At 40.3% G+C, this 23,717-nt stretch overlaps 1 protein-coding gene across 1 annotated transcript in view; it reads right to left on the bottom strand.

Moving 5' to 3' along the window:
- Positions 1–858: 858 nt before the first annotated feature.
- UBE3D (ubiquitin protein ligase E3D) overlaps positions 859–23,717 on the bottom strand; it is a 350,228-nt gene continuing 327,369 nt past the window's right edge. Inside the window, exon 10 of the mRNA XM_069726444.1 lies at positions 859–2,391. Coding sequence (XP_069582545.1) covers positions 2,371–2,391 — 21 coding nt within the window. The 3' untranslated portion in view covers positions 859–2,370. The remainder of the gene's footprint in view (positions 2,392–23,717) is intronic.

Genomic DNA, 23,717 nt, shown 5'->3' with positions numbered 1-23,717 from the left:
CTGCTGTGAAGCACCTGAAGGGTTAATAAACTTCTTGAATGTGGTTTTGTGCACCTTGAGGGGTGCAGTCTTTAGAATGGTGTCACTTTTGGGTATTTTCAGCCATATAGACCCCTCAAACTGACTTCAAATGTGAGGTGGTCCCTCAAAAAAATGGTTTTGTAAATTTCGTTGTAAAAATGAGAAATCACTGGTCAAATTTTAACCCTTATAACTTCCTAGCAAAAAAAAATTTTGTTTCCAAAATTGTGCTGATGTATTTTGTGTCACATAACTCTCTGGTTTAACAGAATAAAAATTCAAAATGTGAAAATTGCGAAATTTTCAAATTTTCGCCAAATTTCCGTTTTTATCACAAATAAACACAAAATTTATTGACCTAAATTTACCACTAACACGAAGCCCAATATGTCACGAAAAAACAATCTCAGAACCGCTAGGATCCATTGAAGCGTTCCTGAGTTATTACCTCATAAAGGGACACTGGTCAGAATTGCAAAAAAAGGCAAGGTCTTTAAGGTCAAAATAGGCTGGGTCATGAAGGGGTTAATAGGGGTGCCCAAACCTTTTCATATAACTGTACAATGTTGAAACACTATAAAATCACATTAAACAGTAGTATTTCTGGGAAGTAAATGTGCCACTGTCTGCGGCCATAAATGTATTTTTCCTGTATGATTTCAAAGTACTGTCATACTGTGCAGAGTGTGAGTATAACAGAGAGTGAGTGTAATAGGAGACGAGTGATGTACGTCTTGCTTAATGTACATTAACATTGCCACACAGGAAATCGCTAAAACATTTCATATCGCAAGTCAGGTAATTAAATTCTTCATTACACAAAACCACATCCCAATGGATGATTTTCACAATGTTTTGCTTTATTTTATGAAACAATATGACTAACAAATATGATCATAAGAACTTGAATGATGGCGAAAAGAAGAAAGTTTTTTCATTTACATAATTGAAAAAATAAAGTCTTATTTATTCTTCGCCATACCGAGCTGCATCCACACATGTTGAATAAACATTTTAACAGAGAGGGAAATATTAAAGGGAATCTGTCACCAAGTTTTTGCTCTTAATGGAGAGCAGCATAATATAGTGATAGAAACCCTGATTTCAGAGATGTGTCACTTACTGGGCTGCTTCTTGCTGTCATTTTGATAAGATCACTGTTCTCTTTGTTAGAGCTCATGCAGTTCTCTGAATGATGAGCTCTGTATAATACCGCCCACATCTCTGAATGACTGTTTTCTTTTACATTGACAAAAAGCTGCTAATTGGTAGTGGGGGGTGGGGCTACATACAGCTGCAGGACTACATGGCAGGCGACTCCTAGTCCTCTAGTGATAAATCGAAAGATAGTTTATTGAATTTAATTTATTGAAAAAACATGCCGCCCAGTGGAATCAGACTCTCTGACCCTACATTATGCTGCTCTCATATTAAATATTGAACACCTGGTGATAGGTTCCCTTTAATCTCTATAAAGCACTATATTGGGGATGCTATGTGGACCTGTGGCTAGTTTACAATATCTACTGATCAGTGGATAAAGCGTCCATTGCTTGCGCTCTTCTCTCTTTATCATATAATGAAGGTGGTCCATCTGAGATCAGTGGATCAGTTGACTCTAATTTGCTTAGGTTGATCTGCAGCACTGAAGAGGTTCACTACGCCTTGTAAAAGGAGGACAAACCATATGAACCTTGGAGGTTTCCATTCTTCAGCCATTGTGGATCCACACAATGCTTTGTTGTTAGAAGTCATTATCACTATGCGATGGCTACTTACTTTACGTTTGTTAAAATGAACATAGTAGCTGTAAGAATACATTTCATTTCAGAGTACCCTATAAGAAGCAAATAAACCAAAGCAATTGACAAATAGGCGTCAGTCGAGCGGCTCGTTAATTATGTAATCATAGTTTTTCTCTGGAGAACACGTCGTTTAGAGATCAAACCATTGATAGGGAAAGATGACAAGCAAAGAGGAATGAAAGCTGCAGGTCAGAATTATTCCCAGATTTAGATAGCGCTTCTCCACTGGATAAAAAGCAAGATCATCTTCACTGCATGGTCTGTAAGAAAGGACCTGGCACACCTTGGGAATTGGATAATGGGGTCCCAGTAGTATTATGCTGCTTTTTAAAGGTTGTCCAAACTCTCCGATGAATACTGGCCAAGAGACAGACTTATCTACCCTTTGCATGTTATGGAGATGGCAGACCCTCATCTGTAGTGAACATTATGTGACAACTGACATTTGTCTTCTTGGTCATTTATATTCATTCGCATTTGTTGTTTACTGGGAGAAGAGCAGTATCCAATTATACCAAGCACAAAGGGGTTAGAGATTAGCGCATCATATCTTCAAGTAGGCTACCTGCGGAAAGATTAAAAAAAGTGAATGCAGCAAACAGCTAAAATAGAAACCTCAATATTTATTCACGGTGCTGATAAATGTAAAGTTTATACTGTGGTTTTGCTTCCATTAGCATACAAAACTTATGCATTCAGACTGATTACTGTTGACTCTGATGAAACCCTATGAGCAGGCATACTATCAGTACAGTGTCAACACATCAAACAATACACAACTGCTATTCAACCTACAATGCAAATTAGGCTTATTAGCACATGCACAAACTTTATGCTGTTTGCAATAAAACAAAATCAAACAAGAACTTTTTATTAACCTGAACATGACAATAGAACAAGTGGTTTCTTCAAACTCAGCACAAAATGCCAGTTTTTGTAACTACTGCAGTCTCAGGATTATTAGCACTTAGCAGAGCACCTTTGGCTGTTATGACCTGCTACAAATATGATGCATAGCCAGACACCAGCTTCTGGCAGTGTTCATAGCCCATTCCTCATGGGCAATGGCCGTTAGTTCACCAATATTCTTGGATCTGCATACCGCAACACCTTTTTCATATTCTTCTGTCAGGATTACTCTGCTCAGAGAGGGATTGTTTTCTATGGAAACTGGGTCATGCTGAGTTGTCAAGTGTTTTGATTGACAACTCGGCTGGTAAATCTTTTAATGGGAGTGCTCAGCTGTTGAGGCTTTGATTGACAGCCCAGCTGTTCAATCTGTGACTGGGAGGTGCGGGTCTTTCTCTAGTTGTTCTTTGTTCTGGAGATTGACCAAACTACTTAACTAAACTGTTTGCCTCTAATCCCTGCCAGACGTAATGTGTGCTTTCTGGTGGGTGTTAGCCTGATTCTGTTGTTCTGATCTTCTGCTGCTTGACCCTTTGGACAATGTTCTATCACTTCGTCTTGTCCTTTTGCTTTGATCCTCTATCTCCCGGTATTTTGATCCCAGACCGTAACCTGACTTACGCTTTTGCCTTTTCCCTTGGTTTTCTGCATGCTCTCTTGGTATTGTCCCCAGATCATCTGACTTCTCTGCCTCATGGTCTGTCCATGAGTAGTGACTAGCTTCACACTTTCCATAAATGTCCTATGGGGCTCAAGTCAGGCAACTGTGACCATAGCTCTAGAATCTTCCAAGACTTCTATTCTGAAAATTAAATGTTCCTAAAGATATAATTGGAAGCACAGTTCAAAGACAAAGGAACACTGGCTAAACTGACTGGAAGTGGCAGAAAAAAGATGCTATCATCAGCTGCCATCAGATTCCTGAGGAGGCTGGTTTTCCATTTGTTAATCACAGTTTGTACACTGCTGACTGGCATTATCAATTCCTTGGATATCTTGTGTGTCCCTTTCCTGTTTTATACAGTTCAACTACCTTTTCCCATAGATCCATTGACATTTCTTTTGTTTTCCCATGATTCACAATTCAGAAATGTCAGTGACTGGATGAAAGATACCAGAGTCTGTCTGGATCCCAGAAACTCACACAGCTTTTATGCACACACGGAGTACAAGCAAACAGGTCACAGGTGAGGATGTTACCTTTAGTAGCCATTCAAATCCATTTGTGTCAACTTCTGTGCATGTTATCGGGCCAAAATCACCAGGGTACGTAAACTTTTGATCAGGGTTATTTGGATGTTTTGGATTGTCATTATAATTTAAAAAGAGAAAACACAGTAGTTTGACAATAAATGGCTTCACCCAACCACTAACCACGAGTGGAGAAAAAGCTTTGGTGTTATTCATATTCTTTAAAAAAGGCCAAGAAAATAAAAATTCTGCCAGGGTGTGTAAACTTTTAAACACAACTGTATATATATATATATATATATATATATATATATATATATATATATATATATATATATATATATATATATATATATATATATATATATATATATATATATATATATATACACACACACTAGATTGTGGCCCGATTCTAACGCATCGGGTATTCTAGAATATGCATGTCCCCATAGTATATGGACAATGATGATTCCAGAATTCACGGCAGACTGTGCCCGTCGCTGATTGGTTGAGGCAACCTTTATGCCATCATCGTCGCCATGGCAACCATTATGACATCTACGTCAATACTGTGCCCGTCGCTGATTGGTCGAGGCAAATTCGCGGCAGACTGTGCCCGTCGCTGATTGGTCGAGGCCTGGCAGCCTCGACCAATCAGAGACGCGGGATTTCCAGGACAGACAGACAGACAGACAGACAGAAAAACCCTTAGACAATTATAGATATAGACTAGAGGTTGGCCCGATTCTAACGCATCGGGTATTCTAGAATATGCATGTCCCCGTAGTATATGGACAATGATGATTCCAGAATTCGCGGCAGACTGTGCCCGTCGCTGATTGGTCGAGGCAACCTTTATGACATGTACGTCGATACTGTGCCCGTCGCTGATTGGTCGAGGCAACCTTTATGACATCGTCGCCATGCTGTGCCCGTCGCGGGATTTCCAGGACAGACAGAAAAACCCTAAAACAATTATATATATATATATATATATATATATATATATATATATATATATATATATATATATATATATATATATATATATATATATATATATATATATATATATATATATATATACACACACACACACACACACACACGGTACAGACCAAGAGTTTGGACACACGTTATCACTTAAAGATTTTTCTGTATTTTCTTGACCATGAAAATTGTAAATTCACAATGAAGGCATCAGAACTATGAATTAACACAAGTGTGAAACAACTGAAAATATGTCTTATATTCTAGGTTCTTCAAAGTAGCCACCTTTTGCTTTGAAAATATTGCTCAAAAAGAGCAGCGCGAGCTTAAATCTCTGTAATCAAGTAGTGATGGACGACCGGCCAGAGGGAATTCATGCAATAAACAATTAAGTTTTATTAAACTATATATATATATATATATATATATATATATATATATATATATATATACACACTACATAAAGCTGAATGTGTGTGTGTGTATGTGTGTGTGTATGTCCGGGATTGGCATCTGCACCGTCGCAGCTACAGCCACAAAATTTTGCAGTCACAAGTCTGGACCCCGAGAGCGTCATAGGCTATATTATGAGGCGAAATTTTAACCCCGCGCGTTCCAATTCACCAAACAATTTTGCCCCTATATACATAATGGGGAAAAAGTGAAAGGAAAAGTGTTGGAGGCGTCGCAGCTACAGCCACAAAATTTTGCACAGTCACACGTCTGGACCCAGAGAGCGTCATAGGCTATATTGTGAGGTGAAATATTAACCCCGCGCTTTCCAATTCACCAAACAATTTTGCCCCTATCTACATAATGGGGAAAAAAGTGAAAGGAAAAGTGTTGGAGGCGTCGCAGCTACAGAAACAAAATTTTGCACAGTCACACGTCGGGACCCTGAGAGCGTCATAGGCTTCTTTGTGAGGTGAAATTTTAACCCCGCGCGTTCCAATTCACCAAACAATTTTGCCCCTATCTACATAATGGGGAAAAAGTGAAAGGAAAAGTGTTGGCAGCGTCGCAGCTACAGCAACAAAATTTTGCACAGTCACACGTCTGGACCCCGAGAGCGTCATAGGCTATGTTGTGAGGTGAAATTTTAACCCCGCGCTTTCCAATTCACCAATTTTGCCCCCATCTACATAATGGGAAAAAATGAAAGGAAAAGTGTAGGAGGCAAATTGACAGCTGCCAGATGTGAACAAGGAGGACTTAAAGAATGAGAGCGATGGCGCCAAAGAGTATATACCGTACAGTTGCTAAGGTGGGGCCTCGACATGGGGTACTCACCACACACGGGGATATGAACACACACACAAAATGCGCCACACACTACCACGTGCTTGAACACATATACCACCCTCAGCACACATTTCACCACAAATACACCAACCTCGCCACATAAAAGTCAAAACACAAAAGTCGCCACTCAAAACTCGCCACTCGCAGAACTCGCCACATGCAAAAACTAGGCTCTTGCAAAACTCGCCACAAGTGCAAAATTCTCCTCATGAAAAACTCGCCACACGCAAAACTTGCACACGCGGAAAAATTGCCACATGCACAAAAGTTGCAACACATGCAAAAGTTGCCTCACACAAAGCTTGCACATACTCAAAAGGCACCACACATAATACTCGCAACGCGCAAAACTCGCCATGCGCAAAACTTGCTGCACACAACTTGCTACACTAACTTGTCACATGCAACTCGACACAAAAAGTTGCTACACGCATGTTGCCACACAAAACTCATCTCACAAAAGTCGCTACATGCATGTCGCCACACGCAACTCAACACACACAACTTGACAAACGAAACTCGCCCTAAAACACACACAAGTCTGGTATTATCCTTCAAAAATAAAAATCTGATTAATAAGCAGACAAACTACAACAATTGCACCATATAGGAAATACGGCAGCTGTCAGTCACATGACCTGTCTATTAAGTGTATGTGTGAGCTAATATATACTGCCAGGGGGAGGGCTTCCTGTTGGCTGGGGATTTATCAGGCTGCCAATTTAGCTTACAAATACTGAGGTAAAAATACTGAGCAAATAACGTGTGAACGAGGTCTAATACAGGAGGAGATGACACACAGGTATATAATATATACAGGGGAGATGACACACAGATACATACTATATACAGGAGAGATGACACACAGGTATATACTATATAGAGGAGGAGATGACATAGGTACACATATATATACAGGAGGAGATGACATACAGGTATATGCTATATATAGAAGATGACATGCAGGTATATACTATATGCAGGAGGAGATGACACTCAGACATATACTATATACAGGGGAGATGACACACAGACAGATGTATACTATATACAGTGGGGCAAAAAAGTATTTAGTCAGTCAGCAATAGTGCAAGTTCCACCACTTAAAAAGATGAGAGGCGTCTGTAATTTACATCATAGGTAGACCTCAACTATGGGAGACAAACTGAGAAAAAAAAATACAGAAAATCACATTGTCTGTTTTTTTATAATTTTTTTGCATTTTATGGTGGAAAATAAGTATTTGGTCAGAAACAAACAATCAAGATTTCTGGCTCTCACAGACCTGTAACTTCTTCTTTAAGAGTCTCCTCTTTCCTCCACTCATTACCTGTAGTAATGGCACCTGTTTAAACTTGTTATCAGTATAAAAAGACACCTGTGCACACCCTCAAACAGTCTGACTCCAAACTCCACTATGGTGCAGACCAAAGAGCTGTCAAAGGACACCAGAAACAAAATTGTAGCCCTGCACCAGGCTGGGAAGACTGAATCTGCAATAGCCAACCAGCTTGGAGTGAAGAAATCAACAGTGGGAGCAATAATTAGAAAATGGAAGACATACAAGACCACTGATAATCTCCCTCGATCTGGGGCTCCACGCAAAATCCCACCCCGTGGGGTCAGAATGATCACAAGAACGGTGAGCAAAAATCCCAGAACCACGCGGGGGGACCTAGTGAATGAACTGCAGAGAGCTGGGACCAATGTAACAAGGCCTACCATAAGTAACACACTACGCCACCATGGACTCAGATCCTGCAGTGCCAGACGTGTCCCACTGCTTAAGCCAGTACATGTCCGGGCCCGTCTGAAGTTTGCTAGAGAACATTTGGATGATCCAGAGGAGATTTGGGAGAATGTCCTATGGTCTGATGAAACCAAACTGGAACGGTTTGGTAGAAACACAACTTGTCGTGTTTGGAGGAAAAAGAATACTGAGTTGCATCCATCAAACACCATACCTACTGTAAAGCATGGTGGTTGAAACATCATGCTTTGGGGCTGTTTCTCTGCAAAGGGGCCAGGACGACTGATCCGGGTACATGAAAGAATGAATGGGGCCATGTATCGTGAGATTTTGAGTGCAAACCTCCTTCCATCAGCAAGGGCATTGAAGATGAAACGTGGCTGGGTCTTTCAACATGACAATGATCCAAAGCACACCGCCAGGGCAATGAAGGAGTGGCTTCGTAAGAAGCATTTCAAGGTCCTGGAGTGGCCTAGCCAGTCTCCAGATCTCAACCCTATAGAAAACCTTTGGAGGGAGTTGAAAGTCCGTGTTGCCAAGCGAAAAGCCAAAAACATCACTACTCTAGAGGAGATCTGCATGGAGGAATGGGCCAACATACCAACAACAGTGTGTGGCAACCTTGTGAAGACTTACAGAAAACGTTTGACCTCTGTCATTGCCAACAAAGGATATATTACAAAGTATTGAGATGGAATTTTGTTTCTGACCAAATACTTATTTTCCACCATAATATGCAAATAAAATGTTAAAAAAACAGACAATGTGATTTTCTGGATTTTTTTTCTCAGTTTGTCTCCCATAGTTGAGGTCTACCTATGATGTAAATTACAGACGCCTCTCATCTTTTTAAGTGGTGGAACTTGCACTATTGCTGACTGACTAAATACTTTTTTGCCCCACTGTATAAGGGAGATGACAAACATGTATATACTGAGGTGATGAGGTGAAAATGAGAGGTGTGAGGTGAAAATGAAAAGGTGTGAGTGCAAAATGAGAGGAGTGAGGAAAAATAGTGGAGTGATCAGAAAATGACAGATGTGAGGTTGAAATGACAAGTGTTAGGGGGGAATGAGAGGAGTGAGGGAGAAAATGAGAGGTGTGAGGGAGAAAATGAAAGATGTGATTGGGAAAATGAGAGGCGTGATGGGAAAATAAGAGAAGTGAGGTGCTATAACTAACCACAGATAATTACTATGCCCAGGCAACGCCGGGCTCTTCAGCTAGTATATATATATATATACTATATATAGTTTATATATATATATATATAAACCATAAAAATTGGAACAGCACAATGCTCACCGGTGGGTGCCTGGCCTCCTGGGCAAGATGGTCCACTCATCTGCCCATATGTATACAAAAAGACCGAATGAAGGCAGCACTCCAACTCCTCTTGAAGGTGAAAAAAATGTGACTTTATTGAACCCACATCTCTGTGCGACGTTTCGGCTCACACTGAGCCTTTTTCAAGCAGTGAGTGTCATTAACAAGGGTGTTTTTATAGGCATAATCTACATACATTTACATATTACATTGATCATTAGGTATGAACATATGTTTACATACACTGAACAACAATTGTGTAAAAATTTTCATTTGTGCAATCCATATCTTATAAAGTGCATTGTGCTAAAGTGCTAGTAAATTCCAGCATCTCCACTGTTATTTTAATTACTTTCCACATATTGCTTTTTAATAATAAACATCTCTCTCCCAACGTATGTTGTATTTATTTACATTCCTTACCCTGCCACAGACAGGTCAAACCACATGGAGGACGCTGTATCTGCCATTGTCGGCGTTCTCTGCGCTCTACTGCGCATGTCCTGACCTCATTTCTCTCTGTCATACGTTGCCAGCTAATCACAGTCCCTCTCCGGTCAGTTCCTCTTAGCGCATGCGCACTAGCCACTAGTCAGTGCCGGGGCGCCATCTTGGATGTGGCACAAGAGCGTCTTCACGCCCCTTGCTCCCAAAAACTACTAAGGTTCAATATCTATACTGCGGTACATCTATATTTAAGTAGCATCATTTATAGATTATAAATCTCTAATTATATTGATGGTGAATAATCTCTGGTTATACGGCATTCATTTACACTTTGACATAATGGGTAACGCCCTCTTCAAGCTATCTCCATCTGTCAATGTCCCTCCCATTTGACACACAGCCCTTCAAGGCCATATTGTCATCCTAGGGGGGTCCATATAAGTGATTATTATTGCCAACCATCCTATTCCCATAATGAACTTCCGTGCACCACAGACTTATATTATGCATGCTTTATTTATATCACTGAGACAGTGCGACCAGCTGACAGCCATGACAGGATACTTATAAATAATAAGCAAAATTCTCTTTCTAAATTAGACAATAAACAAAATTATATAAAGAAAATAAATAATCTGTTTTTTCATCCTCCATGTGATTTTGTCCATTAGTTGGCGGACCAAGGACTACTTGTAAGCTGCTGGATGTGAAGATATCACTAAAACGATATAAAACCATATTAAATTGGAGTTACATAACAAAATTATTTCATTAGTACATCGTACTCCAACACCAGGGGTCCCCATACATCCAATTATTAGGGGTATCTTTATAGGGCTAATACATATTCGGGTGAATCTTAAACTCCACATTGAGCCCCTTCGGCTTTAAAGTGTCAAGTACATAAATCCATTTTAATTCCTGTTTTTTAAAGAGGTTTATTCTATCCCCCCCTCTCCTTTGTATGGGAACCTTATCTATAATTCTGAATTTGAGATCTTTCTCGGTATGTCCCAGTTCTGTGAAGTGTTTCGAGACCGGGAGGTCTAGCCGCTTCTTCCTAATTGAGTGTCTATGGTTATTGATGCGTACTTTCAGCTCACAGGTTGTTTCCCCTATATACCATAGTTTACACGGACACTCCAACAGATAAATCACATGATCTGAGTTACATGTAAGGAATTGTTTAATAGCATATTCTTTGTTCGTACCTGGATGTTTGAATGTAGATCCCTTTTACAATTTACACATGACAAACATGGAAAACAACCCCTCTGGCTCCCCCCAGTTAAGGTGGTCTGACTTCTGGTTTTCAAGGGGCCAATGTCCGATTTTACTACATAGTCCTTAATGTTTCTACTCCTACGGTACGAAAACAGTGGGGGCTCTTTAAATTCTTTTATTTCTGGTAAACAATTACCTAACATACCCCAGTGTGGGGATGAGGATGGGGAAATAGACAGTGTGATGGATACTTTAGCAAAAAAATTTTTGAATAGGGGGTACCCACAAGGAGTAATAAGCATCGCTAAAGAAGTAGTCTCAAAAAAAGATCGGAAGAAACTATTGGGAAAAGATAGTCAACATAGGAAAAAATCATTGACTAGAATACCATGTGTGACGACATATACGGAGGAAAGTGGAAACATAGCGGGGATAATTAGAAAACACTGGGGTATGTTAGGTAATTTAAAGAGCCCCCACTGTTTTCGTACCGTAGGAGTAGAAACATTAAGGACTATGTAGTAAAATCGGACATTGGCCCCTTGAAAACCAGAAGTCAGACCACCTTAACTGGGGGGAGCCAGAGGGGTTGTTTTCCATGTTTGTCATGTGTAAATTGTAAAAGGGATCTACATTCAAACATCCAGGTACGAACAAAGAATATGCTATTAAACAATTCCTTACATGTAACTCAGATCATGCGATTTATCTGTTGGAGTGTCCGTGTAAACTATGGTATATAGGGGAAACAACCTGTGAGCTGAAAGTACGCATCAATAACCATAGACACTCAATTAGGAAGAAGCGGCTAGACCTCCCGGTCTCGAAACACTTCACAGAACTGGGACATACCGAGAAAGATCTCAAATTCAGAATTATAGATAAGGTTCCCATACAAAGGAGAGGGGGGGATAGAATAAACCTCTTAAAAAAACAGGAATTAAAATGGATTTATGTACTTGACACTTTAAAGCCGAAGGGGCTCAATGTGGAGTTTAAGATTCACCCGAATATGTATTAGCCCTATAAAGATACCCCTAATAATTGGATGTATGGGGACCCCTGGTGTTGGAGTACGATGTACTAATGAAATAATTTTAGTAACATAGTAACATAGTTAGTAAGGCCGAAAAAAGACATTTGTCCATCCAGTTCAGCCTATATTCCGTCATAATAAATCCCCAGATCTACGTCCTTTTACAGAACCTAATAATTGTATGATACAATATTGTTCTGCTCCAGGAAGACATCCAGGCCTCTCTTGAACCCCTCGACTGAGTTCGCCATCACCACCTCCTCAGGCAAGCAATTCCAGATTCTCACTGCCCTAACAGTAAAGAATCCTCTTCTATGTTGGTGGAAAAACCTTCTCTCCTCCAGACGCAAAGAATGCCCCCTTGTGCCCGTCACCTTCCTTGGTATAAACAGATCCTCAGCGAGATATTTGTATTGTCCCCTTATATACTTATACATGGTTATTAGATCGCCCCTCAGTCGTCTTTTTTCTAGACTAAATAATCCTAATTTCGCTAATCTATCTGGGTATTGTAGTTCTCCCATCCCCTTTATTAATTTTGTTGCCCTCCTTTGTACTCTCTCTAGTTCCATTATATCCTTCCTGAGCACCGGTGCCCAAAACTGGACACAGTACTCCATGTGCGGTCTAACTAGGGATTTGTACAGAGGCAGTATAATGCTCTCATCATGTGTATCCAGACCTCTTTTAATGCACCCCATGATCCTGTTTGCCTTGGCAGCTGCTGCCTGGCACTGGCTGCTCCAGGTAAGTTTATCATTAACTAGGATCCCCAAGTCCTTCTCCCTGTCAGATTTACCCAGTGGTTTCCCGTTCAGTGTGTAATGGTGATATTGATTCCCTCTTCCCATGTGTATAACCTTACATTTATCATTGTTAAACCTCATCTGCCACCTTTCAGCCCAAGTTTCCAACTTATCCAGATCCATCTGTAGCAGAATACTATCTTCTCTTGTATTAACTGCTTTACATAGTTTTGTATCATCGGCAAATATCGATATTTTACTGTGTAAACCTTCTACCAGATCATTAATGAATATGTTGAAGAGAACAGGTCCCAATACTGACCCCTGCGGTACCCCACTGGTCACAGCGACCCAGTTAGAGACTATACCATTTATAACCACCCTCTGCTTTCTATCACTAAGCCAGTTACTAACCCATTTACACACATTTTCCCCCAGACCATAATTTTGTTATGTAACTCCAATTTTAATATGGTTTTATATCGTTTTAGTGATATCTTCACATCCAGCAGCTTACAAGTAGTCCTTGGTCCGCCAACTAATGGACAAAATCACATGGAGGATGAAAAAACAGATTATTTATTTTCTTTATATAATTTTGTTTATTGTCTAATTTAGAAAGAGAATTTTGCTTATTATTTATAAGTATCCTGTCATGGCTGTCAGCTGGTCGCACTGTCTCAGTGATATAAATAAAGCATGCATAATATAAGTCTGTGGTGCACGGAAGTTCATTATGGGAATAGGATGGTTGGCAATAATAATCACTTATATGGACCCCCCTAGGATGACAATATGGCCTTGAAGGGCTGTGTGTCAAATGGGAGGGACATTGACAGATGGAGATAGCTTGAAGAGGGCGTTACCCATTATGTCAAAGTGTAAATGAATGCCGTATAACCAGAGATTATTCACCATCAATATAATTAGAGATTTATAATCTATAAATGATGCTACTTAAATATAGATGTACCGCAGTATAGATATTGAACCTTAGTAGTTTTTGGGAGCAAGGGGCGTGAAGACGCTCTTGTGCCACATCCAAGATGGCGCCCCGGCACTGACTAGTGGCTAGTGCGCATGCGCTAAGAGGAACTGACCGGAGAGGGACTGTGATTAGCTGGCAACGTATGACAGAGAGAAATGAGGTCAGGACATGCGCAGTAGAGCGCAGAGAACGCCGACAATGGCAGATACAGCGTCCTCCATGTGGTTTGACCTGTCTGTGGCAGGGTAAGGAATGTAAATAAATACAACATACGTTGGGAGAGAGATGTTTATTATTAAAAAGCAATATGTGGAAAGTAATTAAAATAACAGTGGAGATGCTGGAATTTACTAGCACTTTAGCACAATGCACTTTATAAGATATGGATTGCACAAATGAAAATTTTTACACAATTGTTGTTCAGTGTATAACATATGTTCATACCTAATGATCAATGTAATATGTAAATGTATGTAGATTATGCCTATAAAAACACCCTTGTTAATGACACTCACTGCTTGAAAAAGGCTCAGTGTGAGCCGAAACGTCGCACAGAGATGTGGGTTCAATAAAGTCACATTTTTTTCACCTTCAAGAGGAGTTGGAGTGCTGCCTTCATTCGGTCTTTTTATATATATATATATATATATATATATATACATATATACATATACATATACACACACATATATATATACTATATATATATATATATATATATATAAATTTACACACACATTTATACATACAGTAGTGACCAAAATATAATGCCTTAGCAAGGGTGGATTAAAGAAAATGCTAGGGAAGGATGTGGTAACTCCGACACACTAGCATAAACTTGCCATACTATGTCCCATCAGGCATAATATCAAATAAGAGTGCACCCTAGAGCTCTTCGTTACAATAAATTCAGTAGACATAAATATGTTACAGGATATGTATTTTTTTCTTTATTTAAAACCTAAAAATGGATTTCCCAGTGGAAATAAATGTTTGTAATCTCTGAACAACACACTTGCTACTGAACGTACAGTAATGAGATATAGGATAACAACAGAACTCCATGGCTGATGTGAGAAATTGATGTATTAGAGAGATTGGGCTCATATAACACTGTGTGGGTGAATTCTCGAAGTGAAAGCATATAGTGAATGATATACAAAGTAATAAAGAAAAAAAAATTATAACTGCTTAGTAGCTTTACTGTCCATTTATCTTGTGCTAAATATCTCCCACACAATTTCTGCCATCAAACCTTTTAATAAAGTCTCTCACGCTCACAGATTGTACAGTGGTAACAAAGTAGCAAACGCTTACTGCCTGATGTATTGGTTTTCAACAGTAGAAGAACAGATCATCAATAATTCAAGATCTCAAAAGTCATACATATAAAAAAAAAAAAAAAAAAGAACATACACACACAATCTCATCTAATGTATGAACCAGGCATCATCTTTATAATGAGGAATCCCTGAAAGCAATGCAAAGCATCTAAATTTAGGCAGCACCTATTTCTTTGATATAAGATATCTAAAAGAAAATAACGGTGAACACGGTGATCTGCAATGGAAGAGCTTGAAATGTTTTAATCATTTGTGCCCTGAAGAAACGAGTCCTGCTTATTCACCCCTTTAGCCCGGGGGACCAAGGTTTTCAAATTAAATCTTCAAGAACATTGGGAAAAATATCCTAGCAGGCAAAAACACACAACTCAAATTGTCCTGAAAGGCCTAAAAAACATAAGCGGATAATCCAATCTCATCTAAAGTGACCTCTATGGAAAGTTTATGGTGAGTCAGACATTTCTGATTAGCGAGAACACACTGGGCTTAAGATGTGAGGCAAACCAAGCACAGAGTTCACGCACAAGCAAAGTATACACTGTAGTATATATAGTAAAGGGTATATAGAATTCCCATTACAGAACAATTACACAAGTTCATTAGTTTTAGAACATGAAAAAATTAGCTAATTAAATGGAATCTGTAACAAGGTTTTTGCCACATAATCTGAGAGCAGGAAGATGTAGAGACAGAGACCTGATTCCAGCGATGTGTCACTTACTGGGCTGCTTGCTGCAGTTGGGGAAAAAAAAATCCCTTTTTCATTAATAGGAGATTTTCACTAGAGGTCTAGAAAACCTGACCAGGTAGTCTTTCACATTCATGAGCCGTGCATGACCCTGTCCTCACAACTGACTGGCAGCTTTCTGTGTACACTGTGCATAGGCAGTAAGCTGTAAATCAGTGGCGGCGGTGGGAATATACAGAGAACTGATAATTCTTCAGCAGATAAAACATTTTTTTTAAATCAAAACTGCAGCAATCAGCAAAGTACGTGACATCACTGGAATCAGGGTCTCTGCCCCTACATTATGCTGCTCTCAGGTGGTTTAGCAAAAAAGATAGTGACAGAGTTCCTTTAAATTGCATCATGCTTGCAACTTATCTTGTTCCATTATGTGACACCCTAAGCGCAGGGCACCAAGCATACCGGGCATGGGTTGGATCCTTTCTTGCTATCCTGAGGATTGGTGGGCAGGCCCGATACGTGGCGCACAGTGAAAATGGGCACATGGCTGTGGGTGTGTGTCTGGGGGGGGTTAATGCTGTTTTTTAATATACTGTTCCCTCTCTCTAGTGGTGGTGATGGTGTTCCTGGTGATGTTGGTGAGGAGGGTGACAGGAGAGAGTCAGGAGGCAGATGAACGTTATATCAGATTAAACTTTCACTTATAACACAGCCCAAAAAAGGATCCCAGCCATAGATGGTGGAACATGACGGGCGGGTATTTAGCAATAGATGCAGGAAAGGGCACATATGAGGCGTGATAAACAGCCAGTGTAACCAGAGCCTGTCCTGTTATCCTAGCTGACACGAGAGACTTCTATCCACTGGGGAAACGTTCCCCAGCAAACTCCTGTATCCTCTGACCTTCATTAGGGTGTAGGATTCCTGTGTTCCCCTCCCCATTTTGGGGGACCACCCTCCAGACCCGTACTCCTCCCGCATCCACGTTGTTGTATGCTGGTAGGCCAAGGGTGCTGTGCAGACCAGAGAATTCCCACTGCCTCAGGGGTCCTAGGCAATCCTACAGGTTTCCTTCTGATCACTCCATCTCTATTCTGCCCACTGGAAGGGGGGAAAATAATCCCCTTCACAAGGTCTGACTGTACTCGACTGGAATAACGGTGACCGCCATATTTACTACACCCAGAGGCTGCGCCCACCAAGCTATCTGCCTACAACTGCCTCAGTGAGGAGAAGCCTGGCTGCTTTCTACCTGGACTGCTGCAATAAGTGCTGCCATACAGTGACAATAATACAAATCCCTACATGAAATAGTTCTAAATGTCAATAATAGCCTAACTGTGTAGTGCTACTTCTATGTACACACGATGCGTTTTTGAGCTTTTTTTATGCGCATAAATGGTCCAAAAACATAATGGAATACTTATGCAAGGTAATTTAATGACAATCCTGAAGTGTTGTGCACATGATCAGTAAATTTCGGTCCGTATTTACAGCGTTTTATTTTCCGCAGCATGTCAATTCTTTTTGCGTTTATGCAGCATTTTTGACTCTCTGACTGCAATTGAGTCAGTCAAATCTGCAGCAAAAACACAGGTGGAAAAAGGTTTGCGTATTTGCTGCAGATTTGCTGCCAAAAAACGCTGCGAATTGTCAAAGGGAAATGATGTCAGAAGGAGGAAGAATGTGTGGGCGGAGAATGTGTGTGTGTCTGTCTGATTCTGCGTGTGTTTACCCATGCGACAAACAGCCCATAGTGACTGTACTTAGGCGCTGTCAGATGGGACTGCTACTCCCATCCGGCTGCGTATTCTGTCACATATAACAGAGACAGCATGAGCCAATGATGGGAGAATAGTCTCATCATCCGGCACCTGTGTTCAATTGTAAAAAAAAAAAAAAAAAAATCAAAACATTTACTTAATTAGATACATATTCACATACAAAATACATACTCACCGAATGCCTAATCCCCGATGCCCGTGTCTCCTTCAAACAATCAAAAATAATAAACCACCATATACTCACCTTTCTGTCGTAGTCCATTTAATATCGAGTGTCCCATGACGATCTCGCCCGGCCTCCGGCAATACACTGACAGGAAGTAATCGCTCCCGCAGTGTATCACTGAGCTGCCGTGAGTTCACCAGAGTTCATCAGCTGATCAGCTCCGATGCTAGCACTTACAGCACCGCTGCGTGGGAAAGTTCTCACGCAATGGTGCTAAGTGAGAGAAACGGAGCTAATGAACTCTGGTGAACTCTGGCGATTACCTCCTGTCAGTGTATCACTGGCGGCCAGGCAGAGCGGTCAGATCTCCCGATGTGACTGTTTTACATGTGAGATTGCCGTGGGACACTCGGTATTAAATGGACTACATCCGACAGAATAGTATTATATGTTGGTTTATTATTTTTTGATTGTTTGCAGGAGATGAGGGCGTCGGGGATTAGGTGTTCAGCAAGTATGGTAAATTTAAGTCTGTGTGATTATTTCAAATAAAGGACTTTATTCTGGGTGTCGGTGTTTTATACAATATAACTATGGGGTTAGAAATGGATAGGTGTTAAAGACGCCTCTCCATTACTAACCTGTGGGCTTGATGTCACCTAACAATAGAAAGGTGATATCAACCCCACTTGCCTCCGCTACAGGGCAAGTGGGAAGAGCGAGGCTAAGTGCCAGAATTGGCACATCTATAAGATGCACCATTTATGGGGCGGCTAAGAGCTGATGTTTGGCCCCTTCCCAGACTATTGATATGATCCTGCAGCTGTCTACCTAGCCTTTGCTGGTTCGATTTTATAGGGGGACCCCATGTCAATTTTTTTCTGGGGGTCCCCTATAAACTAGCCAGTAAAGATTAAGCAAACAGAAGTTAGCTGATATTAATAGCCCGGGAAACTTTATGGCTATTGGCTCCTTCCCAGAATATTAACATCAGCCCTCAGGTCTCCCTCTGCTAGTTATCAAAATTAAGCGGAGCCCACACAAATTGTAAAAAAATTTTTTGAAAAATAAACATATTGTGTTTCACGCAGATTTCTGACAGTTGCTGTTTTGCTACAGCATATGTAGGTTAATTATGTTAATGCTCCTACATACGCTGGTTCATTACTAAACCTCGGGCTAGGTATTACATACATTATATATATATATATATATATATATATATATATATCTACACATACACACACACACATATATATATACATATATATATACATACATACACACATTCGGTTATGTGTGTGTAAACATTATAAATTTGAACACGGTATGTAATGACATTATGGTTTTCAATAGAGAATGAAAAAAAGGGGGTTGAACAAGGAAATGACATCACAATTTATTTTTTTAAATAATATATCTTTATTTAGCTCTATGGATTTACAAAAATGCATCAAAAACGCGCATATTTTCTGCCAAGAGTTGCAGAAACCTTGCAGAAATTTCTGCAAGTAAATACGCAACGTGCGCACATAGCCTTATAATAATACCCAACTCTGGGGTATTACAGAAACACCATTGGAATCAGGGTCTCTGCCCCTACATTTTGCTGCTCTCAGGTGGGCTGGCAAAAAGATGGTGACTGAATCCCTTTAACCCCTTAATCCCATATGACGTACTATCCCGTCAAGGTGACCTGGGACTTAATTCCCAGTGACGGGATAGTACGTCATATGCGATCGGCCACGATCACAGGGGAGCGCGGCCGATTGCGGCCGGGTGTTACCTGACTATAGCAGCTGACATCCGGCACTATGTGCCAGGAGCGGTCATTAACCCCCGGCACACTGCGATTCTGGCGGTACAGGGAAGCATTGCACAGGGAGGGGGCTCCCTGCGGGCTTCCCTGAGACGATCGGTACAAGGCGATGTGCTCACCTTGTACCGAGCGTCTCCTCTCTGCAGGGCCCGGATCCAAAATGGCCGCGGCGCTACTTCCGGGTCCTGCAGGGAGGTGGCTTACCAAGTGCCTGCTCAGAGCAGGCACTGGTAAGTCAGGAGTAGTGCACGTCAGATCGCTGATCTGACACAGTGCTCTGCAAAGTGTCAGATCAGCGATCTGTCACTATAAAGTGATGTCCCCCCTGGGACAAAGTAAAAAAAAATTCTGTTAAAATGTGTAAAAAAAAAAAAAATTCCTAAATAAAGAGAAAAAAAAATATTGTTCCCATAAATACATTTCTTTATCTAAATAAAAAAACAAAACAATAAAAGTACACATTTTTAGCATCGCCGCGTCTAACGACCCGACCTATAAAACTGGCCCACTAGTTAACCCCTTCAGTGAACTCCGTAAAAAAAAAAAACACGAGGCAAAAAACACCACTTTATTATCATACCGCCGAACAAAAAGTGGAATAACACGCAATCAAAAAGACGGATATAAATAACCATGGTACCGCTGAAAACGTCATCTTGTCCCGCAAAAAACGAGCAGCCATACAGCATCATCAGCAAAAAAAAAAAAAGTTATACTCCTCAGAATAAAGCGATGCAAAAATAATTACTCTTTGTATAAAATAGTTTTTATTGTATAAAAGCGCCAAAACATAAAAAGATAATCTAAATGAGGTATCGCTGTAATCGTACTGACCCGAAGAATAAAACTGCTTTATCCATTTTACCAAATGTGGAATGGCATAAATGCCTACCCCGCCCCCCCCCCCCCATCCCAAAAGAATAGCTAGTTTTTGGTCATTCTGCCTCACAAAAATCGGAATAGAAAGCGATCAAAAAATGTCACATGCCCAAAAATGTTACCAATAAAATTGTCAACACGTCCCGCAAAAAACAACACCTCACATGACTATGTGGACCAAAATATGGAAAAATTATAGGTCTCAAAATGTGGTAACGCAAAAAAATTTTTTTGCAATAAAAAGCGTCTTAGTGTGTGACGGCTGCCAATTATAAAAATCCGCTAAAAAAGTAAATCAAACCCCCCTTCATCACCCCCTTAGTTAGGGAAACATAAAAAAAATTAAAAAATGTATTTATTTCCATTTTCTCATTAGGGCTAGGAGTAGAGTTAGGGCTAGGGTTAGGGCAAGGGTTAGGGTTGGGGTTAGGGTTGGGGCTTGGGTTAGGGCTACAGTTAGGGTTACAGTTAGGGTTGGGGCTAAAGTTAGGGCTGGGGCTAAAATTAGGGTTAGGGTTGGGGCTAAAGTTAAGGTTAGGGCTACAGTTAGGGTTGGGGCTACAGTTAGGGTTAGGATTACATTTACGGTTGGGATTAGGGTTAGGGGTGTGTCAGGGTTAGGGGTGTGGTTATGGTTGGGATTAGGGTTAGGGGTGTGTTTGGGATAGGGTTTCAGTTAGAATTGGGGGTTTCCACTGTTTAGTCACATAAGGGCTCTCCCAACGCGACATGGCGTCCGATCTCAATTCCAGCCAATTCTGCGTTGAAAAAGAAAAAAAAAAGTGCTCCTTCCCTTCCGAGCTCTTCCGTGCGCCAAAACAGGGGTTTACCCCAACATATGGAGTATCAGCATACTCAGGACAAATTGGACAACAACTAATGGGGTCCAATTTCTCTTGTTACCCTTGGGAAAATAAAAATTTGGGGGGCTAAAAAAACATTTGTGTGGTTAAAAAATTAATTTTTATTTTCATGACTCTGCGTTATAAACTGCAGTGAAACACTTGGGGGTTCAAAGCTATCAAAACACATCTAGATAAGTTCCTTAGGGGGTCTACTTTCCAAAATGGTGTCATTTGTGAGGGGGGTTTCAATGTTTAGGCACATCAGGGGCTCTCCAAACGCAACATGGCGTCCCATCTCAATTCCAGTCAATTTTGCATTGAAAAGTCAAACGGCGCTCCTTTCCTTTCCGAGCTCTGCCATGCACCCAAACAGTGGTTTACCCCCACATATGGGGTATCAGCGTACTGAGAACAAATTGTATAACAACTTTTGGGGTCCATTTTCTCTTGTTACCCTTGGTAAAATAAAACAAATTGGAGCTGAAAAATTTTTTGTGAAAAAAAGTTAAATGTTAATTTTTTTTTTAAACATTCCAAAAATTCCTATTAAACACCTGAAGGGTTAATAAACTTCTTGAATGTGGTTTTGAGCACCTTGAGGGGTGCAGTTTTTAGAATGGTGTCACACTTGGTTATTTTCTATCATATAGACCCCTCAAAATGACTTCAAATGTGATGTGGTCCCTAAAAGATATTGGTGTTGTAAAAATGAGAAATTGCTGGTCAACTTTTAACCCTTATAACTCCCCCCCCAAAAAAATTTTGGTTCCAAAATTGTGCTGATGTAAAGTAGACATGTGGGAAATGTTACTTATTAATTATTTTGTGTGACATATCTCTGTGATTTAAGGGCATAAAAATTCAAAGTTGGAAAATTGCAAAATTTTCAAAATTTTCGCCAAATTTCCATTTTTTTCACAAATAAACGCACGTTATATCAAAGAAATTTTACCACTATCATGAAGTACAATATGTCACGAGAAAACAAAGTCAGAATCGCCAAGATCCGTTGAAGCGTTCCAGAGTTATAACCTCATAAAGGGACAGTGGTCAGAATTGTAAAAATTGGCCCGGTCATCAACGTGCAAACCTCCCTTGGGGCTTAAGGGGTTAATATGTCATGATGCATGCACCTTCTCCTCTTATATTATAGCACACTCCTTCACTTCCTTACTTTGTGCAGACTGTAACAAATCTGGCCTTCTAAATATTCCAGAAATAGCAAAATGCACAATCTCAAAATAAGCTTTTCTTTTTTCAGCGTTACATCCAATGTTATTGTTCAATACGCATCGAGGTTTCCGATATTTATTACAAATGATAAGTTTAATAACAACGCCTGTAATTGTAGGGATATATAGTGCCATACTTTATGTAGCATCACTAGATCTCCAGGGATGGACATGACAACTACCCACTTACATGGTGACAAACCACTCTACAGAGCAGCTTATTAGTATAGGATGGAAGGTGAAGAGTATGAATCCCTCTCCGCAGCGAGCGCTCACTCAGGATTTCACCTTGACTAGAGGGGAAATGTTACAAGGACATACAATTCAACTTAAAACTCCTTAAAGGGATAGTGTAGCCTACGTTATTATTATTAACTATACCCACAAACTGATAAATCTTTATTCTAATCTGTTTCTATTTTCAGATTGCAGAATTTTAAACTATTTTTTGAACATTATTATAGGGACACATCTCGCCTAAGCTGCTAACATCATTTATCAATTTGCTTTACGATAGTGTGATCCTGTGTTTCATGTACAGTATATCACAGAGGTGAGTACACCGCTCTTTTTTGTGTGAATATTTTATTGTATCTTTCCATGGGATAACACTGAAGATATGACACTTTGATACAATGTAAAGTAGTCAGTGTACAGTTTGTATAACAGTGTAAATTTGATGTGCCCTTTAAATAACTCAACACAGAGCCATTAATGGCTAAACCGCTGGCAACAAAAGTGAGTACACCCCCAAGTAAAAATGGCCAAATTGTACCAAAATAGCCATTTTCCCTCCCAAGGGTCATGTCACTCATTGTTACTAGGTCTTATGTGTGAATGGGCAGCAGGTGTGTACATTGTGGTGTTATCGCTTTCATACTATCTCATACTTGTCACTGAAAGTTCAACACGGCGCCACATGGCAAAGGATCCTCTTGAGGATCTGAAAAAATGAATTGTTGCCCTACATAAAGATGGCCTAGGCTATAAGAAGATTGCCATCACCCTGACACTGAGCTGCAGCACGGTGGCCAAGACCATACAGTAGTTTAACAAGACAAATTCCACTCTGAACTGACCTCAACGTGCTCGACCAAAGAAGTTGATAGCACATGCTCAGCATCATATCCAGAGATTGCCTTTTCGAAATAGACATAAATGCTGCCAGCATTGCTGCAGAGATTAAAGGGATTGGGGTCAGCCTGTCAGTACTCAGACCATAC

This window comes from Ranitomeya imitator, chromosome 5, assembly GCF_032444005.1.
Source record: "Ranitomeya imitator isolate aRanImi1 chromosome 5, aRanImi1.pri, whole genome shotgun sequence".
Lineage (NCBI taxonomy): Eukaryota > Metazoa > Chordata > Amphibia > Anura > Dendrobatidae > Ranitomeya > Ranitomeya imitator.
This window is presented reverse-complemented; position numbering and strand designations above follow the sequence as displayed.